We start from the raw sequence: 26,456 nt of genomic DNA on the forward strand, positions 1-26,456 counted from the left end.
CCACCTCCACCTTAGATGGCTCAGCTTCCAGAACTGTGAGAAACCCTTCCCCATGCACTAGACATGACCACTCTTGCACATTTGCCACTACATAAATTCACTGAGATAATGCACTTATTTACCAAGGAAAATGCTTGAAATGACTACACTGACATCATGACCCCAAGCCAGAGAATGTGCAAGAGTACTTAAAAACACCTTTGACTTTTTAAACCTTCTCTGTATGACTAAAAATATAGTCAAGGAAAATATATTTAAGAACATAAAAAAAATTAGAGAAAAGCAAAGTGTGTGCTCCCAGTTGTACACCTAAACCCTAACAGAGCTTGATACATCTTTACCACCGCAGCACCTCAAAGGAGGAACATAGACCATATTGTTCATGGTCCATCCCTCTGTCCACTCTCCTGTGTCCTCCAGTTTACTGTCCTTACATACTATTGCACGTACTCCCCTCACTTCCACAACTATGGACTCTCAGGATGTCCCCCTATGGTGACTTAGAGATTTCAGCCCCAAACATATCATGAGCCAAGTGTGTACTGAGTGAGCACACTCCCTCTGGACAATAAGTTAACAAACAAAAATGTTCAGTAGCCTTGAACAGGGTCACTGCAGTTACCTGGAACTCTGGCTGCTTCTGAATCACTTCTGCTGCCTGTGTCCAGAATGACCGCCAGTCCCACGGAGTCTGCCGGCAGGATATGGCTGCTGAGGTCCACCCTTGTCAAGCCCCTGGACTCCCATACAGGGCCCCCTGAGATGTTGCGGGGCTTGTCCTCTCCAGATGCATTTGTTTCATGATTTTTTCTCCATGGTCTCTGCACGATGTGAACAATGCTCTGCTGTTCCAGGTCACAGCTCTGGGAGAGGGGCAGGCAGAAAGACAAGAAAATGGAAAGCATTACATGCAGATAGAGCTTATGCCGTCCTCAGTTCCAGAGTGTGCAAAAGTAGTGTAAAGGCTACGTCAGTTCAATGCCTACAGCATTGGTGGCACTGAGTGGAAAGCAGGGTGTGTTTGATTGACTTAGAAACACTCTGCCAGTGGGGCCACAGAACTTAACACACTGCATGTGACACGCAGGAAACATGGAACTGGGGACATCTGAGGGAAGGGGAACACAAAAACAGAAAACTATGGAAACATCAAAAGTTTATGGAACCTAGTAAGAAATCAGATCCTCGTGCACCATAAGTGCCCTGCAAGTAAACTCGTTCAAGACTGATTTACCTCTCAAGTGCTTGGTCCTTAACTCATTTAATTTAGACCCCGGTAGTCATTTCTGTGTTACAAAGCACCGAGGGTGATTATCAACCACTGGGCACTTCTCCGCAGAACCCTGACGACGGTGGCAGAACCCCGACTCTGTCCCTGTGCCACCAGCAGGTGTGCTGCAGCAGCACTGGGAAGCCAGGGAGGGTGTGCCGGCCCTTCTGCCTGCCGTGCCATCAACATCAGTGGACATTTACAAGGGAAACTTTCCTGCTCCTACCTTGTTCTTCATGAACAGGAGGAGCCTGTAAAACCTAGACTGAAAATTAAGAGTTGGTATTTGCTAAGGCAAGACCTAGACCACCCTAGGTCAAGTCCCAGTTCAGAACAAGCAATAGACAGAAGCTCCATTCTTCTGGATTTTCTCGCAGCTAGGATCTGGCTGCCTCAGTGCTGTCCACATCTCTGTGTTCTTTGACTTGTGCCTATCCTGTCCTTGTGGGAATGGTCAACAGATACCGGTGTGCAGGACAACCACACGAAGGCCACACTGCGTTCTTCCTTGTGCATTGTCTTCCTCCAGCAATCTCTTCACTGTTGCTATCAAAGCTCTGAGAACAGTGACCTCTGCCACTCAGCTGAACCCACCGCCCAGCACACTGCAGCTTGGTGCCTGCCCTATCCAGTCAGAAGGTCATTAGAATGTTAGCATTCCAATGTCTTACCACCCTCCTGTTCTGGCCTCTAATACACTGGCAGGTTTGTGTAACACAAATTCCTAAATGGTCTTATAATAAAAACCCAGGCCAGATATTGAGGTAAATGCTGAAAGATCAGAAAGACAAAGGAACAAGCCACAGCCACCTCTTACCTCTAGGACTCCTCAGCCTGAAAAAGCCTCTAGCTGAAAGGGATGCTTCTGCTGAAAAGTCTTTAGTTCCTGTCTCCTTACACCTTATGTACCTTTCTCTGCCCAGCCATCACTTCCTGGGATTAATGGCATTGTGCTTCCCAGTACTGAAATTAAAGGTGTGTGCCACCACTGCCTGGCTCTGTTTTCTCTCCTAGACTGAGTCAATCTCATGTAGTCCAGGGTGGCTTTGAACACACAGAGATCCAGAGGGATCTCTGCCTCGTGAGTGCTCGGATTAAAGGTGTGTGCCACCACTGCCTGGCCTCTATGTTTAATCTAGTGGCTTGTTCTGTCCTCTAATCATTAGCCAAAGTTTATTAGGGTACACAACATATCACCACAGGTTTGCTCAGCCCTTAGTCCCAGGGTCTCTATACAATGGCTCCTACTCAGGGGTCACTATCTGCCACCTCCTTATCATCCTCCTCTTTCCCCAAGGCCTCTGCTATCTTATGCCCCTTACTTCTATCAAAGCAGCTCCTACAGCACCTCAGGGAACCTCACACCCCCGTTTTAATGCTGACTTCCACTCTCTGATATTGCTCAGGCTTCAGTCAGTGTATGGGGCTTATCCTCGCTGTCTTGTTACATCCAGCAAGATGTCCAGAGTGACGGATTAGGCTCCAGAAATACCCTTCTCCCCTTCATCCCCTCATACCGTCATTGCTACCTCCCCATACAGGACCTTCATTATTACGATGACTAGGTAATTATTCCCTAAATGTCTGGTTTCTGCTGCTGCAGGCTGTTACAAGAATCTTGGGTGTGTGTATCATACTATCACATGACTAGTGTGCTTATTTCTTTCTCCTTTCCAGACCTCTGCCAAGTTCTTTTTATGTCCTGTATTTGTACAGAAGGGCCATCTTCCACAAGTACTCACGGCCATGGAGATGCATTAATGGGCACCCACTCTGACCCTTCCTCCTCACTTGCATTTTATGTTCAGCCATGTGAATGGCCTTGCACTACTGATCTTAGCAGGAATGATGGAATCAAGGCTTGAAAATGGTCTTCCTGGCTGCTTAGGTCCTACACCAGAATATGCCTAGAAGCTCCACTCCTTCAGCCCGGGAGCCAGAACTGCACATGAGAGGTAGCCTGAGCTTAGCCACAGAAGGGGCAAGTGCTGCCCCGAGCGTAGCTGAAGACGAAGCTAGCCTTGGCCTCAGCCCCAGCCCTCTGATGACACGAAGATGTGAAGATGTGTGAGAACACAGACCTGGGGCAATTTCTCCTATGATTCTGTATTTGCTCCTCAGAAATAAAAGGAGATGGCACCCAATGTCCATTCCCATTGGAACAGGAGACATATCATCACCCTGTGCCTTGGAATGGGCTCTGATGTAGAACCCAGGAACCTCACATCTATAGCCAGAGTCCTAGCAAATCAAGCACTAAGACTTGAGCACGCTGAAGCACAAACACGTGACAAAGGAGTCTTTTTTTTTTTTTTCCTGAACAGTTTAAATCATTTATTGTCAAACCAAGCTGATCATCCCCAGGGCATTAGGTGTGCTGGGGTCCTGTGAATTTCAGAGTACATCTTGCTTGATCTGGACCTTCTTGGGCTTGATGTTCATGCATTTCCAGACTTCGGCTGTGGTGAGGTCTGCCTTGGTGATTCCACTGAAGTCGAACGTGGTGATACGGGGCAGGTTGCATAGCACATACTGCCTATACCCCTTTTCTTCCTCAATGGGGTTCCCATGGAGAGTCAGGCTCCGGAGACGAGGGAAGACAGATAGCTTGTTCACCTCCCCTAGGTGATGGATGCTGTTGCCATGAAGGTAGAGGACACTTAGGTTGAAGAATGTTGTTAGGACAGGGTCAATGGAAGTCAGGTCATTGAAGGAGAGGTCGATCCAGACCAGGTTCTCTGGGTGCTGCAGAAGCTGTGTAACCACCTGGCTGAAGTCTTCCAGGTCGTTGAGGACATTGTTGTTGAGCCACAGGGACTGGGTCAGTGACTTTCCTGACTTTGAGTGCTTCACTTGTCGTAGACCTGTCCTTGGCTCCTCAATTACCAGATCTTGGATCACGTGGAGTCTTGCAAGGAGGAGGAACAGATTGGGAGGGGCCCCTCAGCACAGCCATATCCCACACCGCCATCTTCCCCAGGAGACACAGACTTACTCTAGTCTCTATGTTCAGAACTGAAGTCCCAGAAAAAAGTGGCAACTTTCTCATCTGAGTCCCATAACACTTTGCCTGCCAAGGTCTGATTACAGTGTTTACAGCTGTGTGTGTGTGTGTGTGTGTGTGTGTGTGTGTTGTGTTGCGTTGCCTGTGTATGGTATGTGTGTGCATGTTGTATTGTAGTGTGTGCATGTGGTTTTGTGTGTGTGTGTGTGTGATGGTGTGTTATGTGTGTGTGGTTTTATGTGGGGGGTGTGCACTGTATTATGTGTGTGGTGTGTTATGTGTGTGTTATTGTGTGTGATGTGTGTTGTGTCTGTGTGTGTATGTGTGAGATGCGTGCAGTCCAAGGTAATTCAGGAAATGATTATAGCAGTAACTGGTCATACTTAAACATATGTATCCAAAGCCTCACAGAGCCTTTTGAACCTAGGGATGTGGGAACTGAAAAACTAAATGACTGAAGGAAAAAATATTGAACAGGTGAGTAAATGGATGAAAGGATGTAAACAGTCCTGAGCCCTGTTCTTCCAGTGCTTCATGGGAAGCTTGCAGAGTGTGGAAGGAAGAACAGCATGGAAAGACCCATGTGGATCAAATGCTCCACTTTCCACATTGATGCTGATGCTGTCAGCACTGAACACTGTTCAAGAGACTTAGAGAGATGTACAGAGCCCAATACCCATCATGCATCAGTCTTGAAAATGGAAGGTTGTGGTCCCTATCATATATGAATGTGGCCTCAGAATTCTATTTATTTGTTCCACCCAATGAATCTTATGGAAAACATACAGAGAAGGTAGAATATGCAGAAAGTATGAATGTGGAAATTCTGGCAAAATCTCAGCTTTCTACAATCTAAAAATTAATAATAATAACAATAATAAAGAATTCCTCTCTGTGCAAGATTCCCTGGGATGAAAGAGAAGCCTGAACATATTTTCTGGGGAATATATAGAAGAAATCAGAGTGATGAGCCATCCTCTCCTCTCACGTCCAGACTTTGCTGGCATTCAGAAGGCTCTGCAAAGGGATTTCAGTAGTTACAGTGGTATTTATAGAACATATTTCCACATCTCCAGCCATGGTTATGAGATCTGTAATTGCTTAATTCTTTAACTCCCTCACAGAAAATACTGTTGATCTAGAGGTCCCTTTGCCAGATGGTGCTCTTGCATGTCATGCCAGCATAGCCCAGAGCCATACTAATAGCCAATTTCATGGACAATAGGCTGGCAAGTTCAGCTGTGTGGCCATTCCAAAGCCCCAGTAACATGTACTTCACACAATATTCACAAACTCCTCAGATTTCAGACATGGAGATCTGAGGTGAGAGGAAACAAAAGTGCAGTGATCCGATATGATTACGAAGTCACTTGGGGTACAAACGATCTTTCCCCTAAGGACTAATAATCTTGGGAAAAAAAAAACAAAAATGTTGCCTAATAGACAGCAGATACTCATTTTGTATTTGTTTATAATAACTTATTTCCCTTAGAAGAAGGGCAGCAGCATAATTATTTTGTAAGCAAAACAAGTAGATATTCATCCAGGTGGCAAGGCCTTATGCTTCCATCAGAGCTGTGTCTCAGGCTCCCTCCGACAGAACCGTTGGTACAGTGTGAATAACTTTGGAAAATATTAATCAACTCTCATTTAGGCAGCAGCTTTCTGATAATGCCCCACCCCCCCAAAAAAAAAAACACAAAACAAAACTTTCTCTTTCTCTAAAAAGGCCCTTTAAAAGGCATGTTGTTAGGATCCAAATATTTCAGAGCTTGGCATTCTAATTAAGACCTTGGAAATGAGAAATATTTTAAAGGCTTGACAGGGCTTAGCTAGACCACAACTCCTGTACCCAGGGCTCAGGGATCCTTTTGGAAAGAGAGCAGAAAGACTCAAAGAGCCAGAGGGTCAAGGGGTTTCCTGTGAGCCTGTGTCTCCCTGGAATGTCAGGAGCCACACCCATACAGTCTCTCTAACATGACTTTCTAAACACAAACTGAATAAGGACAGCACCACAGACATGCAAATATGGACAAGGGTAATGCTCACTGGGCTTCAACTCTACACAAGAAATTTAGGCAACAAAGGAATGTGTGTGTGTGTGTGTGTGTGTGTGTGTGTGTGTGTGTGTGTGTGTGTATCGATGTGTGTGTGTATGTGTGTGTGTGTGTGCGCGCGCGCGCATGTGTGTGTATCGATGTGTGTATCTTTATAAAGGAGGCGGGAGGGAGCCTGTATCCTTTCTGCCTTCTGTTCTGTGATGAACGCAGATGCAGTCAGAGGCCTACACTAGACAGCCATGTTAGCACCTGAGCTTGGGCTCCCAGCCTTCGGGATGGCCAGGAACAGATTTCTGTTCATTATAAATTTTCCTTTGTAAGGTATATGTGTAGCAACTTAATGTAGTCAAAACCAATACTGTGAATGAGTTAGAACTGTGCACATCAAGCTAATTTCATATCGTTTATGGAGGCTGCTAACAGACTGGTTCAGCTGAGTCTGAAACAAAATGGAGACATGGCTGAGGCAGAGGAGGGTCGGTCTACAGAGGGCTAGAGAGTGCAAAGTGTGCCTAGAAATTCCAGCAGGACCAGTGTAGGTAGAAAAGATTAAGAAAAAGAGCCCAATGCCTGGTTTGTGAAATTCTAGAAAAGACAGCTCCCAGGTAGGGAGGACTGACCTGACAATGCCCGGGCATGGAGGCACACAGTTGCTACCCCAGTATTGGGGGGCAGAAACAGGCTGGTTCCTGGGTTTCAATGGCCACCTAACCTAGTTTATTTGGTTAGTTCCAAGCCAATAAGAAACCATACCTCCAACAAAAAGTAAAAAGTGCCTGAGGAATGACATCTGAGATTGACCTCTGACCTCTACAGAGGCTTAGAACAGGCTGAGGCCACGAAGGTGGGTGTGGGCTACAATTGTTTTGAATTTTCTTTCTTTCTTTCTTTCTTTCTTTCTTTCTTTCTTTCTTTCTTTCTTTCTTTCTTTCTTTCTTTCTTTCTTTCTTTCTTTCTCTCTTTCTTTCTCTCTTTCTCTCTCTCTCTCTCTCTCTCTCTCTCTCTCTCTCTCTCTCTCTCTCTCTCTCTCTCTCTTCTTTCTTTTTTTTTTACCAGCAAGACCTTCTTCATGTAAATGTTACTAGCCAGTTCAATCTTCTTTTTTTTTTAATTAAAAAAACCTGTATGTGTGGGTATGATGTGTATGAGAGTGTATTATGTGTATGGGTTGGGTAATTTCATGTGCCTGTGGTGTGAGTAGAAATCGGAGGAAAGTGCTGGGTGGTTCCCTATCACTCTACACCTTATTCTTTTGCGGTATGGCCTCTCCGTGAATATGAAGCTTGCATTTAGTTTTCAGCTGGCTGGAAGGCAGCAAACCCTTGTTTCCATTCCCCACAGTGCTGGGGCTGCAGACATTCCTAGGAACATGGTTAGCTGTTATGTGGGTGCTGAGATACGAACCCAGGCCCTTACTCTTCACTGCGGAGACATCTCTGTGGCTTCTCTTCCTGGTCTTGTGTCTACAGAAGCTTTGGTTAGGATCTGTTCACGATACTCAGTTTTTGTGTTGGCTAAACTGGACCATTCTGAAAGGACACAGCTATTCTCATAGACAGTTCCGAGGGCATCCACTTAACACTCATGACAGGAACTGCAAAGGCCAGGTCTGTAGCCTCCATTGGCTGTCTTACAGACACGCGGGCTACACTCAGTGCCCCACTGGCTCCAGGTGTGAGCGACCACCTGGAGCAGAGACTCCCACTAGCCTTGCTTTCACAGCCTCACTTATCAGTCCAGTCCGTGGATCCTCCTGGGCTAATGTCTGTGGGCTGTGACTTAGGTCAGACTATCTGCAGCCTCTCCTGGGTTACCCAGTTTTAGTTCCCTGTATGTCTGCTAGCTCTATACCATCGTACAAAGAGTTTCCGAGTACGTTAGTAGCAGGTTATCACACTCTCTATTGTATACAGTTAGCCTTTAAAGTCAGACCATCGCTGATTTTTTTTTTTTGAAATTTTAATTCAAATGCTTTTTTTCTAGAAAAGCAGTCAGAAGTTATCAGGCAAAAATACTCTAAATAAATATTTTAATCTGGTAAGTTATTAATCCAAAAAATTACTTTTCTATTAAAGAGTTCCTTCTTAGGTAATTTTAAGGGAACATTTTTGGGTTTTTTGTTGTTGTTTTTTAATATAACATTTCCCTTTTTGACTGAAAGAAAATTCTGCATGATTACTCCTTTTGCTTTTCCTGAAAATAACTTCTAACAGACATTTTTCTAAGCCCTTGGAGTTTTTAATAATGTATTTGGATGCCAAAGAGAGATAAAATGGCAGTTATTTAGGAAGTCATTTGCGGGTGTTTTTTTAATGGATAAGAATGATTTCATTTGGTTGCTGTGTAAAGGCGATGTGTGCCTGGGGATTTTCAGAGCCAGGCAGAGCAACCACAAAGGATTTGTACCCGGTGGCTTCGTGGTCTTTACCCCTGGGTTCCCTCCATGGTCCTCAGTGAACACCAAATGCCAATTTATATTAATTGGATAGGGGAAAAAAAGCAAAAACTATCCCTTCCCTTCAACCTTATCCTTCATTTAAGACAACTTAAAAACTGGATTCTTTGTGATTTGTGCTTTGAATTATTTCCTTTTTCTTACGAGTTTATATATATAAACTCAAAGAAATTACATTACATAGAGGTACTGAAAGGACCCCTCTCTGGTCGCCAGAGGCAGGGTAACACTAATTACCAGAGCAGGTCTGAGCCTTGTCGCCAATGTCCCTCCCAATGCAGGCCCGGACCTTCTTCCTGCTCATTAAGACCTGAAATAGAAGGAGCTCAGCAGGGGTGGGGTGGAACCACACATTGATTTTGCTACATGTGAGCTGCAGCAGCAAATCGCATATGTGAGGAAAGTCAGCGCTGTTTAATCAATGATGTTTGCGATTGACCCTTTCCTAGATGCAAAGGACATCAATACTCAAACCTATACCCACTGACCATGTTATAATTATGTTTTCTTAAGTTAAATATTTTGATTAATATTCTTACAGTGTTTGGATATAATCCACCCCATTCCTCCCCTCCAACTCCTCCTCTGCTTATTACTTTTCCCTCCCAACTTCATGTGCGCTCTCTTGCTATCTATCTATCTATCTATCTATCTATCTATCTATCTATCTATCTATCTATCTAATTTAATAGTCACTGACTTTATTTAGTGCTGTCTGTGCATAGGTGTAGAATCACCTACTGAAACATAGGTACCCTCTCAGGGCCTAGCTCTCTGAAGAAAATGATTCTCCCTCTCTCGGTAGCCATCTACTGCCAACGAATCCTCCTATACAGGTGCAGCTTCATGAGCTAGGATTCTGGCTGGCTTCATCTTGTGTACATCTTATGCCTACACTCCTGGCTGTTATGAGTTAAGATTATGCTTCAAAATGTAAACCTTCAGGAAATGTCTGCTAGTATCATTCACTGTCATTTTATTACTAGTTATAATAAGTATTATAAATAAATATATGTATATAAACTGAAATACAGAATTAAGTTAATTTTCCAAGTCGCTCTATATGTTTCATAGAATTACTGGGGCTAACAAATAGACTTTCTTCATGAGTACATAAGGAAAAACTGGTGAATCTCACAGGGTATGGTAGTAATGACTGTAGTTGCAGCACTTTGAGGGCTGAGGTATGAGGGTCATAAGTTCAAAGTCATCTTCAGCTACATACAGCAAGACACTACACCTGTCTCAAAACAAACAGAAAACATACAAGCAGAGACCACTAATATGCTGGGTAATAATAAAATAGTCTACTCTATATCTTAACTTCTTCCTAATTGTATTTCAGCTCAAATGAACCACTCTAGGGTGAAAGACACAAAGTGATCAAACTCTTTAAAATTCCCCATTTCATACCCAGGCTCTCTCTTTTGCGTTCACTTTCTCCAAGTTCAAGGGGGATAGTTATGGGCAAGTAGATTTTCCCAGTGACAGGAAGATGAAATACTTCACAGCAGTGGGGCCATTTCTTAAAAATGAGAGGAAATGAGAAGGATGAAAACACCTTTGCATCCTGCTGCAGAGTCAAAGGCTTGGTGGACAGCCAGTGGCCAGACCAGAGAGGAAGGTGGTGGAGTCAACGGAGGATATGGCCATTTTTTACCTTTCCTTGCAGGGAATATTGGAGCCCTAGAGATTCCATTTTCTATTCTTGCTTCCAAGCCTTATGAAGTGAACAACCTTTCATGATACACTGTGCTTTGAACATTCGAAGCAACCAGGCCAAGTGCCTGTGGCTAGAAGATATGAGTTGACACAATCCTTCCCTCCTCTTAACTTGATTTACTTAGGCATTTTGTTTTAGCAGTGGAAATACTCCCTATTCATTACTAGATAGACATGCTCCACCAAACCAAGATGCCATCTTCTCCTCTCCATGTTTGTCCCATCACCTTCTTTGTCCTTTCTATAATTCCACTTTCTGTAAGAATGTGATACTTTAGGATGAGCTCGCCCACCCTTTTCTAACAAGATATTTCTCCCAGGTTGCACGTCTGATCATGGTTTTTCTGTGATGCCTAATAGAAGGCTCATTCATCCCTGCCCATTTAGAACTAAAAAAGATCAGAAGTGTTCATGCTTGAGCTATACACTTCTATGAACCAACCCTCAGACTCATATGCTAAAATCTTACCGCCAATGGCATGATGTTAGAAGGTAGGGCTCCTGGGGTAAAGTTCTCATGCATGGGATTAGAGTCCTTATAGGAAGAAACACTGTGCTCTGCTGTGAGGGTGCCAGGAACAACTCATGTGAAAACCAGGAAGCAGGTGTTTGGATTTCTCAAGAACAGTGCTCTAGAACTGTGAGTGGTATTTAAGCCATTCAGTCAGTTGATCTGTTGTATACTAGAGCTGAATCAGAAAACACAGGTAAGGTTGCTATGTACTCAGGAGAACATAATTACTTCACAGTTGCAATAAGTTAGAAGTGGTTTACCTCATGTTTAGGAGAAACTGCTTGGCAAAAGAAGAAATGCTTAGGTCTAGTCAGTGGAGAACCCAAACGACAGTTTTGAAGCCTCTCCCCAAAAAGCACCTAAACCAGGAGCTTCCATTAGAGAAGTCAGGACAACAGATATTACTTCCTCAGTTATATACATGACATAAAGCTGTAAGAAAAACATATGCACTCTACTAAGAGGTGAGAAAAAGTAGTCTACTTGGCATGGATTGCTGTAGCATAATACAGGAGACTGTAATATATAACTGATCTCCTGCAGTTCTGAGGGTAGAAGATTCTAGAGCAAGGGACATCCTGGTGTGTCATCCCATTATGGAAAGTGGACAGGAGCAGGGGACAGAGAACAGGATCTGGAATCACCACCTCTATCCTTTGCTGCTAGTTTTAACCCACTTGTGGGTGCAGAGACCTCATGTCCAACACTAATATGGATGCATGGAAGATCAAGTGTGCAATATGAGGACTTCGGGGCACATTCAAATCACAGAATGGAAACCCTTCACTACCAAATGTACAAAGCCTCTCCCTGAATCAAACATGTGCCCTACTGCCATCTAAGTGGTGCCACCTCCCAGCTGCCTGGATCTGAGTCTTGCTTTCTCTGGACGCTGAGTGGAGCTGGAGTCCCTGTGCAGTCCTAGGCTGTGTGGGAAGAAGAGGCAAGTGTGCCAAAGGCGAGCAAGAAGCAGCACAGGCAGACATTGATATTTATTTATTTTAACAACTGACAGAGACAAACAGCCTCACTCTTTTGCTGTAAATTCCTTAAGCTTCTAGCCTTAGGTTTGAATTTCAGATATAAATACTACCCACTGTTACTTATGTCAGCTCCTCTTTCATAATCTGGATATGTTATGTCATGGGCAACAATTTTTTTTCTTGGAGATAAATAATATATGAAACAGCTCTCTTCTTTCGTACCTATGCTCAAGAGGCCTGCTTGTGATACCTTCCCAATTCTAGAGGGTGGAAAGACAGAGACCATCATGGGACTCAGGACAAATCCTTAGACCAACATTTGATGGAAAGCCAGGATGAAAAGTGTTTAGCCTCAACCTGCAAGGCTCAGGTCATGGAACCCTGGGTAGGGGCAGTGAGGGAATGAAGAAAGGATAGACACACAGACACAAGTTCAATAAAGCTGGGGTCAGGTGGGGCCTGCTACCACTCCTGCCACAACCTGGATGGAACTCCAGCATATTTCTCAGGTACAGTACAGGGGGAGGGGTTGCCTAGTCTTGGGAGGAGGTCTCTGTGGGTAAGCAGTCTCAGATTGTAAGCATCTGGGAGGCAGCCGTTAGTCTTTGCACACACTGACCACTCAGACTCAGACTCCCATGAAGATTTTAGCCACCCCGCTTCAGCATGGCCTATGTGGGTAATGGCTTTGCCAAATGTCCCATGGGTCTGAGGTCTTAGAGTCCTCGACATGGCCATCCCTGTGTCAAAACACATCCACCCAGGGTTTTCTTTGTTCCCTACAGAGTCCTGTGCTTACATCCCCATTCCTGGGCCCCATTAACTTTCTCCTATAGTGATTTATTCTGGGAGAGCAATGTGCTAAGGTCACAGTCCATGGGGCAGACCCCTGGGTGTCATGGTTATCACATGCAAGCACAATGCAGATCATGGGGCCACCAGTCAGTTTTGATAAAGGAGGAAGATCAGCTGGGTAGTGGGTAAGGACTCTTGGCTTTATAGCTTTACTCAAAAACAATCACAAGCATTGCAGCTGAGATTGTTCTTCCTTGACTTTTCCCCCACTGTTGTAAGTGTTTTTACGGCTGTGGATAAAGGAACATCTCCAAAGGTCCATTTGGTTTTCTCTTGCTATACAACAACTGAGAAGTCCAAATGTCCATTAGCAGGATTGCCAGTGCCGTGGGGCCGGCACCCTGTGTCCCTCTCTAACAGTGCTAATGAAGCGTCCATGTGACACGCCAGGTCCCAGAGTTACAGGTGTAGCCATACCCTTAGTCCACGGGGGATCCATTCAAACACCCACAACAGATTTCTGAGACCACAAACAAGACACAATGTCAAACACTCTATGTAATCAAATGGCTAGGGGGTACTTGGTGGGTGGGAAGCACACACAGCATGGATATGCTGCAGAGAGGGATGGTACACCTCCCAGGCAGGATGGAGCAGGATGCCACAATTTTTTGTCAAGCCTTTAAGAATGGCTCAACTCGACTTAAATCACTTAAACTTGAAGATTGGCTCTGACAGTATGCATTTTCAGGTTATGGGTTACGGCAGGTTATTGAAACCATATAAGGGAAAGCCAAGATGAGGGCCTATGGTCAACACCCTGGCTTGCTCTTTAGGAAGTGAATGAGTAAGGAATGACTACATGGGAGTTGGGTCATAAAGAAACTTGTGGGAGAAAATAACTCCATCTTAGTGGGTCAGTGACATATTGAAGAAGAAAGTTTGCTCCCTTTTTCTCCCCTCCAATATGTCAGGACACAGAGTTCATCCTTTCTAGAATATGAAGAGATAAACCACTCTGCTGGAATTGGGGAGCATACCCAACACTGACCTCTTGTGCCTTTGATTCTCAACCTTATGAACCATGAGAGGTAAATTTCTGTTTTGTCTAAGTTACAGCCTAAGATATTTTGTTGTAGTAATGCAAGCAGACCTAGACACTCTCCTGATATTTTCTCCAGCCGAGTTTCAAGTATCGTGCTTAGTATTTGACAGTCATTTAGAGGTCATGAATATTAAATGAATCAACCAATATTACATATGGAGTTTCCATACAGACACCAGCCTTCTATTCAGATCAAAATTGGCCTAAACAGTGCCCACAATACCAAATAGAAGATATTTTATTCCATCCTCTCTCTAGGAAATTAGGGTCCCTATAGTATGTTCCAGTACTTCCAGGAGTTTCCAGCAGTACTCCTTTGGGTAGCTCCCCACAGTGCTCCCATGGGCAAGGCTGAGGACCTGAGTAGCAGGACCACATTCAACAGCTGCCTCTCAGGCCTGCCCTGAGCTCACACGTGTGTAGTCCTCCATTCTGGACACAAAGACACCAGACAATTCTTAACAGTTCTCAACATGGACTCACCAGTGGTGTCAGCAAACTGGAGATCAGCAGGAAGAGGAGTGACTAACCCAGGACCCACATGTCCTCTGTTCTCATGACCACAACCTAAGAACTGTCTGTCGACACACCAAAACCAATTAGCACCAAAGGCTGGGAAGAACAGGTTCCCACAGAAGTGGACAGGAAAGATTTTAATCTGTGATGGAGTCTAACAGCTAGCTATGAAAGAAAACATTGTCATTGAACACTGAGCACACAGATGGTTGCATGCATTAGGATCTTACCAGTATCAAAAGTAGATCAATTCTACCTTATAGGGCTCATTTATAAATTAGCAAACAGGAAGACTTGGTATGCCCAGAGGCAAGTGATAATTGTAAGCCCGGTCTGTGTGGAGCAGCTGGAAGGCAAAGCCGGGATCAGAAAACACGTTTTAAGTGAAGTGAGGCATTGAAGAGGTACATGGGCTTTTCTGGTTTATAATTTAGTAATTGGCTCCTTATAATACAATAAATCCAAAAGAAGATAATTGTTTCATAATATAATTAAAATTTTCAAACACTGATTTTATGTTCTTTAAAATGTTGGGGACAAAAATCTAGGACAGAGAATCTGGTGGAAAGTCTTGCATAACACTGAGCTTGGGGAGTGAAAGTCTGACAAAATCCAGGGTTAAAATTAATTTTAAATGCATTGAAAATACTTTGTATAGGAATAAAAATATTACATGAGTAAATATCCACTTCCTGCTATATATACATACATGCATACATACACAAAACATATATATATATATATGTGTGTGTGTGTGTGTGTGTGTGTGTGTGTGTGTGTGTGTGTGTATATACTTATGAGAGAGAGAGGAAGAGGTGGGAGAGAGACAGACAGACAAACAGATAGACGGAGAAAGGGTATATGTGGTTCTGTCCCTGCACTTACACTGTCACACAAGTTATTCATGTTGGCTTTCCATCTGGAACATACTATGGGAGATCTGTTAATTTTCCATTAGTTGATATGATTTCAGATACAATAAAATAGCCCTCTTATTTGAAGAGTGTAAGTATAATTAAGAGTTCATTATTTACAATTCTGTAACTACTTTAGTATGAAGTGCACTGTTCATTCAAGTATTTCTGAGCGTCTTTTAGGGGACAGACACTGTGCTATTGGGGAGTGAAAGAGGAACAGAAGTTATTCAAGTTCTCTAATGTCATTATTATTCTCCCAGAAAAAAGTAGAACAGTAGTGTAGGTTTTTCATTGGCCTAGATCAAATGTTTCTAAAGCTCAAATAAAAACATAAATATGCCAATTATCTAGAACAGTCCTAGAAAGCAGACAGTGAGGGGGCCTAGCTCTGGAAAACACCAAACGTAACATAAAGCCTCTGTATGAATCCTGTGGCCCTCCATCATGTTGAACAGATTCAACAGGACACCAAGGCAGAAGATGAATACCCCAGTGTTCTCTAAATGTGTACTCGTAACACGGCTTCTAGAAGCACAGTCGGACATGTTCTGTATCTTGAACTTAGTGAGACTCTAAAACTAGCTCCAAATCAAGATGTAACAAAATGCAGTCAGGCTCCATTGCCACGCCCATGGACTCAATCAACCGTGGTTCAAGACATTGGGAAAGGGCAATTTCATCTGCCACACATGCACCCGCACTCCCGCCATCATGCCCTAAACAGTACAGCCACCACTCACACAGCGCTCTCACTGCACTGTTACTGGCATGCAGCCAAGGATGTGTGCAGACATGCATGAACGCCATGCCATCCTGAGAGGAGCTGAGTGCCCACTGCCTCAGCAGTGTCTGCAGGATTCCCAGAAGCAATTCAGCCCAGAAACTGAAGGACATCTGCATGAGTGCATGTTTACTATATCAGGTTTTTAAAAAATCTTTTAGCTAAAACATACCTTGGCAAAAACAAATGAGAAATTACAAGATTTAATATGAAGATATGGAACCCTTTAAAATTGAAGATAAAGTGTTTAAAGATCCATGTAAATGGATGAAAGACACAACAACCTGCAAAATATACATATGAGTATCAAAATCCATAAAGGTGATGAAATCTGCTCTAATAAGATAAACACATCAGCTCTGTTCCCATTTGCACCAGTCATAGTGATGGCATCTCAAAAGCTTGGCAGTATTCTCTGTGTCCCTGTCCCAGGCAACCTGGATACTGCTGTGAGGGGTGGAGACACACAAACACACATACAGAAAGGTGGGGGGAGCAGAAGGGAGGGAGGGAGAAAACTGGAGCAAGTGCACTCTATGGCCATACATTTCTTTCTTAGGGATTTGCTCTCAGGACCACACACCACCGGAGTCACCAAAGAATGTGTAAACAGTGACTAGGTGTGAGAGCTGTACAACAGAAGAACACTAGGACAATACAGATGCCTCTTCACAGAGACATGAAATCTGTGTGCAGAGAGGGAAGAGCTTTAACAACTGGCACCATTACTGTAAAGAACAAAGGACACTGTGAACATACTGTAGCTGTTTGTCAAAAGAAATGTTAAAAATGTCAAATAACAAGTAGGTAAAACAGCTTTCCTTGCCAAGGGAAAGAGAACACGTGAGGCATGTGCTTTTGTGTGTGTGTGGTGTGTGTGTATGTATGTATGTATGTATGTATGTATGTATAAATAACAGTATGGCTTGAATTTTGAACCATGTAATGTTTTATGTGATCAAGAAATTAAGCTAAATAAAAAGGGAAGTGTTGTAGAATATTAGTTGAAGATGTGTTACATTTGTTTATGCTGTGGAACATTTGTTTAATGATGCCAAGATGGGTTGCATTCTTCTATGTTGCATTTGTTTAATTCTGTGAAGCTGTGTTACTTTGCCTTGCTAAAACACCTGATGGTCTAATAAAGAACTGAACAGCCAATAGCAAGGCAGGAGAAAGGATGGGAGGGGCTGGCAGGCAAAGAGAATAAATAGGAGGAGAAATCTGGGAAGAGATGGTCAAGGAGCAAGAAGAGAGGAGAACAACAGAGGCCAGTCACTAGCTGCAAGCAAGACACAGAGTAACAAGTAAAGAAAGGTATATAGAAATAGAGAATGATAAAAGCTCAAAGACAAAAGGTAGATGGGATAATTCAAGCTAAAAAAGCTGGCTAGAAACAAGCCAAACTAAGTTTGGGCATTCATAAAGAGTAAATCTTTGTGTGATTTATTTGGTAGCTGAGTGGTGGGCCCCCAAAGAGCCAAAGAATAAAAACAGGAAAGAGAATAAAATTTAATATTATCAGAAGTAGTACCTTAACAACATATATTGATAATATCTATGTGAGTCAAATTAGTTAAAATAACTGCTAAATACAGTGCTATTCTTTCTCTTTTGTATAAATAAAGGAACTAAAAGAAAATATATTGTTGCCTGGGGGACCAGCCTCCAGATATCCCAGGGCTTGAAAGGAATCCATGGCATAGGCACATACTGAACTTTTCTATCTAACGGGGCTAGGGGAAAAGACATTCTAATACTCTCTTGATGGTTTCCTTCAGACCTTTTCTTTATTCTTCTTTTGCATTCTCTATTCTTTATTTTCCTGGTGATTTCCTTCTCTCATTCTTGATGTTTTCCTTCTAACTCATTTTTAACTCTCTCATTCTTGATGTTCTCCATCTAACTCATTCTTGATGTTTTCCTTCTAGCCCATTTTAACTCTCTCTAACTCTATCTCTATTCTTTCCCTTACAGCTTATACACCCCAGCAAAATCTTTCAGGTAATGTAAAAACTACAATGTGGTTACAGTCTGTTTTTCAAGTGAATGATTGCAATGAATACAAAACAAAGAGCAAAGGACAGCATGTTTTCCATATCCCTTACACGATTAAACATTTCATGTATTACAGGTGAAAACAATTATCCTAAAAACTCACATATATCCATACCCAAGCAACTTGTTATAGAATAACCATGTAGACAAGCTAGATATTTTTCTCAATTAGGTCTTTTACTGGCAGTTACAAAGAAAGGGCCAATTACTTTATTACTTATCTTGAAATGTAACCTTATTACGAATCTTAAAGGAATCACAAACCTAAACATTTATATATAAAAATGAATTGATCATCTCTACTTAAAATATTTATGGTTCATACCCACTCATCAATAGCTCTTTTTTTTATATCAGGGGATTGAGGGTAGAAATGGGTATAAGGAATTAATGATCAACCAATCCTAGGAAGAAAGGTGCATCAGCTGGTAATAATTGGGCTGTTTTGTTCTTGTTCCCTGACCTTAATGAGTTCCTCACTCAACTCTGTGCCTTTCTAAAACTTTAGATCATCTTCTTGGGTTTTTTACCTCAAAGCTATTTGACAAAAAAAAGTCTTAGTCTAACTAAGTTATTTTCAAAGCTTTTTTTCCCAGCTATTATGCACTCTGAAGCCTGTAAACACATCTCCCAACATTAACGTTAAAAGAATTTAAGCTAGCAGGGCTACTGGGACTCAATTGTTTTTCTTAATCATTAACCTAAGCCACAGTCTATATGGCTCCTCACTAGAAACTCATGTGTTCTAGCTGTGTGACACTACCTTGTTTTATTTTTATTAATCAAAACTCTGTATAAACTAACATTATCATTATCATTTAGACAGTACAGCTTAGGAAGAAATCATCCTCATAATAATCCACAGGTAAAAATGCCCAGTAGAACAGAATGCTTCCATGAGATAAACACACTACATCACAGGCAGTGGGGATCTCCCCACACCCATTCACACCATGCCAGCCAGATACCAGATAAAGATAGCAGCAGCAAACATGTAAAGGCACAGCAGAAGCAAAAGACATTCTAGTGCCTGTGTTCTCAGAGCCTTGTCTGCCTGAGATTGACCCATCAGAGAGTTTTCTCCTGGTGGGCTGACACCATGAACTTCAATTGCCACCTGCTGCTCCTCTGACATGGCCACCAGCAGAAATGCTGTCCTCTATGAAGTCTCTTATTTTTAGTAGTATAGGTGTAGGAATTCTGAACTTCTGTTTACATATGTTAAGACAGAAAAAAAAAACTATTCAACACTGATATTTTTTATAAACCAGGCTTCTTGCCATGGCAGAAGAAATGAGGACAGTAAAAAACAGCTCATAGTGTTGGATTTGAAGCTAAAGAATACCGTGTACTTAACGAATATTTTTAAAAATAACACCTTTCATTAGGAAACTTTCCAAGTACATCCTAAGCACCAGGAAAATGATTCCCACATGCTTACTCATCAGGTTTACCAATAGGACCAACTCGGACTCAGTTCTCTTTTATTTATGCCACTATAGACATCCTATTCTATCTTGATGCAAATTCAGAGATCATGATACTTATTAACAAAAGAATCAATTCATATATATATCTAGAATGGTGGACTCTAAGACAGAACTAGAATATCATAATAGCATGAAAATACTACCAGCTGTTAATGTCATCAATATCTGTTCATAAATACAGTTGATTTTTACGTCTGTTTGAATCAAGATCCAAACAGAGCTCACATCTTATGATCATATGATATGCATTTCATGGTTTTTCTCTTTCATTTAAATTTTTAAAAATTTTATTATACCAGATTTCATAAGACATTTTTATGTAATAATATAATGTATCTGCAGCATATTTTTCTTATATCTATCTTTTGTTTTAATAATTTTTATAAGGACATGATTCATCTAACATGAATTTCTCCATTTCAAAGTATACATGTCATCAGTTTTACATATATTCACAAGGATATAGAGCAAACATTATTAATTTGTCAAAGTTTTCTCTCATGTCACTTTTAAGTTCCCTTTCCATCTCCCTTTTTTCTTTGCAAATAATTTTTGCAGAAAAAAATGGACTGATGACCTTGAAGGGTTTTTGATAACATAAATGTTTCTGATTGTTTGAGTGGTGTATGTTTAGAGTTTCTCCCCTCTGGTTTCCCGACCTCTCTTAGTTGGAACTAGAAACTGGGTCTGATTTAGGGTAGACAGGTTTGAGGGGACTGCCTCGAGAGGCGGCTTAATCAGTCAAGCACAATGTGCTATTGTGGAAGCAACTGGCTACATCTTGGTATTTCATTTTGTGGGAGTCCAAATGCTGCCAGCTAGCAAGAGGGTTCTTTTCCCCCATCAGTTAAAAAATTAAAAGGCAGGAAAACTGCTCAGCACAAAGAGAATGTTACTGTCAAGCATTAGAGACTTCTCAGGAAGGCACCCTGAGAACCAGGAGACTAATGACCTAACGTCTTTAGGTTTGCACTAAACTTGAACATTCCCTGACCTGTGACTTTATTCATCTATCCACTCTATTGGTCTTCAGGTGTGCATGTGTCCTTTCTCGTACTTGAGTTGGGTCCCCTGTTTCTGTCCAGGAACTAAGAAATAGCTGCTGGTTGGGTGGGGACTGTTACCTATGAGAATGGACCTCAGACATCTGTTTACAGAATTGTAATAGATGAAAAAGAGAAACTTAATGGGGAAAGAAAATGAAGGAAAGAGGTGTGTATGGAGACTCATCTATCTTTCTCTCTCTGCCCAGGGACCAGGGCCTCATAGTAACCAGTCCTACATGAAAGGTACACTAATTTCTAGATGGTAAAATAATGGCCTTACAACTTTAGCATCTCTTTTTCAATCTTTGTAAAATATTTCAATAAATATAAAACTTTCCTCAATTATAATTATTTGTATCAAAGAACACATCTAAAATAGAAAGGCAGAATACCTCTACTCCTTTCTCAGATTATCATTGATATAAAGATGGTGACTTGAACAATGAAAAGTGTGTTTTAAAAACTTATCTGAAACACTGTACATGTAAACCCACTGCAGTTATTGTTTATATTGGTGGACAGCTGCAGCCAATGGGGCATCTCAGAATGGGCTCTTAAACCTGGGCATAACAGTAGCAGCCTTTGGTAGCTTCCCTGATGCCTTATATGTCAAAAAATTCTAGTTTAGGTATATTGTAGCTAAAGTTTTCCTGCCTGGCCCAGAGTCAGGACAAATCTTTGTCGCCCACCAGCCCCACAGCCGCTCAGACCCTACCAAGTAAACACAGAGACTTATATTGGTTACAAACTGTATGGCCGTGGCAGGCTTCTTGCTAACTGTTCTTATAGCTTAAACTAATCCATTTCCACAAATCTATACCTGCTACGTGGCTCATGGCTTACCGGCATCTTTTCATGCTGCTTGTCAGGGTGGCAGCTGGCAGTGACTCCTTCTGCCTTCCTGTTCTTTTATTTCTCCTCTCTGTTAGTCCCGCCTATACTTCCTGCCTAGCCATGGGCCAATCAGTGTTTTATTTATTGACCAATCAGAGCAACTTGACATACAGACCATCCCACAGCACAGCCAAGTGCAGACCATCTCAGACACCTGCACTCAGGCCCGTGGTCCTAATCATCCTCTATGTGGACCTGCTGGGTAAAGCCACGAGGAACCCGAGAACAGGCTCCCACAGGACATACAGAATATCCCACAGCAGTATATCTTAAAACATATAGTCCTTTAACATGTTTCTATTTATTTGATGCATCTGTGTTTGTATGTGTTTGTACATGTGTGGGTGCACATGTGAACACACTAGTACACACTGCAGCACACATGTGGAAATCAGAGGATGTTTGAGCCCGTTCTCAGGTTCCTCGTGGCTTTATCCAGCAGGTCCGAATAGAGGATGATCAGGACCATGGACCTGAGTGCAGGTGTCCGAGATGGTCTGCACTTGGCTGTGCTGGGGGAGGAGGTCTTTTGCTCCACCCCTTGGCGTCTCTATAAAAACCCTGGGGCAGAGACAGTCAGGGCCCGTTGGAATAGGTTCCAGGCCCTCTCGAGGCTATCCTTTATTTTCTATCTGTTTATCTCTGCAATAGTCTCCACAATAAATTCTTCTATCTAATATTTCCTGCTGCTCACACTCAAGAAAACTCTGGGAAACTGTGGGGTTGGTGGGTAAACGCCCCACAAGAGGACAACTTTCAGCAGCCAGTTCTCTCTTTGCACCATGTGGGTTCTGGGGATTATACTCAGGTCCTCATTGTAATAAGACAAAGCTTGGCACCAAGCGCTCTTCACCTCTTCCTAGCCCAAATTTTCTTGATTTAAATGGGATCTGCAATTTTCCTAATAAAAGTGGTACTTGAAGACCACTAGCTGGAGGGTGGAAATACTTCTTACTCTTGTATTTGCTGTGGAATAATACTTTTTATACTGTGAAGATTTGTCTCTGTGATTGGTTTTATAAAGAAGCTGACTGGCCAATAGCTGAACAAGATAAAGTTAGGCAGGAGAGCCAAACTGAGAATGATGGGAAGAAGGGTGGAATTGGTAGTCACCAGAAAATGCAGAGAGTATAGGAAATGAATGTGCCATGCTATTGTGCCATGGTAAAGGTACCATCACATGGCAGAGCATAAAAAAGGAATATAGGTTATTTAAATGCCAGAGTTAACTAGCAACGAGCCTAAGCTATTGGCCGAGCATTTATAATTAATATAAGCCTCAATGTGTTTATTTGGGAACTGGCATGAGGGAAAGAAACTTCAACCTACATATATTCATCAGTGCTTGTTGATGTTTCAATAGCTGAAAGTAGGGTTCACAGGCTTGCATTTTTTTTCTTTTAGGAAGAAACATTGGTTAATCTGATTCCTCAGTTTTTCATTCAACCCACAGAAGAGATTTGCACATTCCCTTGTCTCTTCTGTCTTAGTACTCACTTTTCTTGATGAGAATTTCAAAGACATATAACTAAAATGACAAATGTGATTCACTTTTTACCTACCTTGTATGCATGGAAGCTTTAGAATAATGCCATCAAGTTGGTGACTAAAACTTGTATATGTTTTTCTTGTCTGGGTTTTGGTTTTGCCCTTTTGTTCTAGGGTAAATTGTGAGGAAAAAATAAACAGTCATAAAGGATAAGGGGAAGCAATGAACTGGGAGATTTGAATGTGAGCTACACAGTTACCATTGGACAAAATTTGCATTCTCAAATATGAGACTATGGTGCTGTGACTGTGCAGGAGAATGCCTTCTATCTCCTTAGCAAGAATGGCAGGCTGTCTGAATCACAGTTAAAGTCTTGAGGGAAATAGGAAAGGAAGGCCAGGAAGGTGGGGTGGAAGTTGGCAGCAATAAAGAAGGTGTTAACTGTTGAGGAATCAATTTTATATATACATATATATAATACATATATATATATAAAACATATATATATATATATATAATACATATATATGTATAAACTCAACCTTGTAGAGTTTGAATCCCTTGACAAGAAAGGTGGAGGAGTTACATCTTCAAGCTATGATATGGAGAATGAGTATTAATATCAAAGAATATAGTTATCACCAAAAAAATTTGGGAGGGGAAGGTGTTAGGTATTGAATACCCAACCTTCCAGGAATGAAGCACTTAACTGATTCTTGTACCTCACTTTTAAAATGTGTATCACCATGGAAAAGACATACTTAACTTTTGAATACCAGAAACCTTTGTGCATGTATGGCTCATCACTACGGTAAAGAAAGAAATGCAGACAAAGTGTGTTGCAGTCAGATTTAGGTTCTGCAACTCACAAAGAGTTTGAAAAGAACACAAATGTGAACACATTCCCAAGAACTCCTCACTTGCCAGGCATTAAAGCCAACTGACGTAGTCCAGGAGTCTAACAACCTTCATGTGGACTTGCAAGAATAACTCTGGAAAGGCAGAATGGGTGTGTACCCTTTCTTAGTGTGGTGGCAACAGAAACAAACCTCTTCTATTTTCACAGCAAAGATAGTTTTCATCATGAACTTCAAACATATCTGTGACTTTGTGAAAGAAGACAGTGTAACAACCAATTATCGTCCTCCCACACATAGCCTGGAGCAGTAGGAAATACAAACAGCAGGGGAAAACACAGCTATGGTGAGCCCTGTTAGAAAGTAGCCAAGAAAATGTGCATGTGATCATCAGGTAATGAAATTCAACTGCAAAATTTTAAAGCCATTTGATAGAATTTATCAATATCTAGATACACAAATATAAATGATCAACTGCAACTGCGTGTGTAAAAACACATACATGTGGTCATTGCAACAACAGTGAACAACATGCAGAGAAGTCCCAACATTCACTAACACCTGGCTGTCATTCATACAGTCAAGCTATAAGAATTTATTTATACTCCAAATATACCCATATAAAAATACACCAGTTAGTACTCATTAATTACAAATAGTCAGCTGTGGATACTGGGTGTTATTAGCCCTGTTATCTATATAATGTATGTGACTTCACATGTACATTATAATTATTGAATGTGAATGCAACATAGTAATTAGACTAAATGATGAAGAAAGAGACTTCTAGATTTTACTTAGTAAGTTTCTGAAAATTAAAAACCCATTAAGCATATTACTTCAACACTTTTAAAATGACACCTGAGAAAATATTTGCTAGTAAAACATTCAGTTAATCTCTGAATTTGTTTTTTCAGACTGAAAAGATAATGGTAGAAAACTCTATACTTAAAAGGGGCGGTTTTTTTTCCTACTTTCTGGACAGCATCAGTTGATGATGATGACTGTCTCCTTTGTTTTGTCATTGTTGCCTGTAACTTCTGACTGAACTTCCCCTTCTGAACACAACCTCATTTTACACACAGTGGGTGCAGGTCACTGAATCACCTTCTATCTGACCAAAAACACATTCATTTTTTATAACATGTAGTCTCTTCCTGCTAAAGGAGACTTTTATTTGATTCAGTATGTGTCAATTTTTGGAGTGGCCAAGACACTGTATCTATTATTTCACATAAAAAAATCAGAGAGTCACTAAAATACTAAATGCTACTTCAATTTGTTTTTGTTTAAAAAAAAAAAACAGATAAATACCAATCCCACTTTGCATGTTAAGTTTGTCTGTTCAATATCTTAAAAATGGTTATGTAGCAGCTTGGTCATAGTTCCAGCCTGTATTTACCTGAACAATATCCTTTTGAAAAAAATTAACATAAAACAATTTTGTTAATGTGTATAATACATATCAACTTAGACCTTTATGAGCTAGACAAATGGAGATCCTACTCTTAATGTAAAGAAATATCAACTCTATTATAGTTGCCAACATTCAAAGTTTGAACAACTTTCAATAAATAACCTACATGTAGTTTTTCTTAAGAGAAAACAAGCTTGGATAGTGCTTGGCATCTCTGTGAAGACATTCAGAGTGAAGATGCCACTGCCATACATCTGGTAGACCAGTAGCCCAACTAGTTTATCAGCCACCAAATGCCAGCTTCACTTGTTGCCATCACCTGCCAGGATTTCAGGACTGTGTACACCCAAATTCAAATGCTGAAAGTCTTATCCTGTAGTTGTTCTTTTTTTTTTTCCTCTTTGTGAGAGGGGCCACCAAGCTTGGGAGATAATCACACATGGAGACTTTTTCTTACTTATAAATGCCCAGCCTTAGCTTGGCCTGTTTCTAGCCAGCTTTTCTTAACTTAAATTATCACACCTATGTTATGCCTCTGAGCTTTTTACCTTTCTCTATTCTGTATCTTTCTTTACTTCTTACTCCATGGCTTGCTTGTAGCTGCATGGCTGGCCACTGATGTTCTCTCCTCCTTTCTTTTGTACTTTGATCTTCTCTTCCCAGATTTCTCCTCCTATTTATTCTCTCTGCCTGCCAGCCCTGCCTTGCTATTGGCCATTTGGCTCTTTATCACACAAACTAAGTGTTTTAGACAGGCAAAGTAACACAGCTTCAAAAAATTAGACAAATGCAACATAAAAGAATGCAACACATCTTTGCATCATTAAACAAATGTTCCACAGCATAAACAAATGTATCACATCTGTATCTTAATATTCTACAACATTTTCCCAAGGAAGAAAGTCTTGCCCAACTTTAAAGCCTCTGAACCTCAAGAATGACCAACCCATCATGACATCTCCAATGGTACAATTGTGGTACTTTCATTTGTAGATAACCAACAGCTGTCTAATTGGACTTAAAGCCCACTCACTAGGAGGGAATTTATGCCTGGTACTATAACCTAGCCCACTACCCCTTGGT

General features: G+C 41.5%; 1 protein-coding gene and 1 pseudogene across 5 annotated transcripts in view; both read right to left on the bottom strand.

The window, feature by feature from the left end:
* Positions 1 to 26,456, bottom strand: part of Prkn (parkin RBR E3 ubiquitin protein ligase) — a 1,203,648-nt gene that overhangs the window by 805,800 nt on the left and 371,392 nt on the right. For all 5 annotated transcript variants that reach the window (XM_042262404.2, XM_042262405.2, XM_076552881.1 and 2 more), the window contains exon 3: positions 623 to 863. In XM_042262404.2, coding sequence (XP_042118338.1) covers positions 623 to 863 — 241 coding nt within the window. The remainder of the gene's footprint in view (positions 1 to 622; positions 864 to 26,456) is intronic.
* LOC102928582 (leucine-rich repeat-containing protein 51 pseudogene) lies at positions 3,572 to 11,034 on the bottom strand (annotated as a pseudogene).

This window comes from Peromyscus maniculatus, chromosome 16 (genome assembly GCF_049852395.1).
Source record: "Peromyscus maniculatus bairdii isolate BWxNUB_F1_BW_parent chromosome 16, HU_Pman_BW_mat_3.1, whole genome shotgun sequence".
Taxonomy (NCBI): domain Eukaryota; kingdom Metazoa; phylum Chordata; class Mammalia; order Rodentia; family Cricetidae; genus Peromyscus; species Peromyscus maniculatus.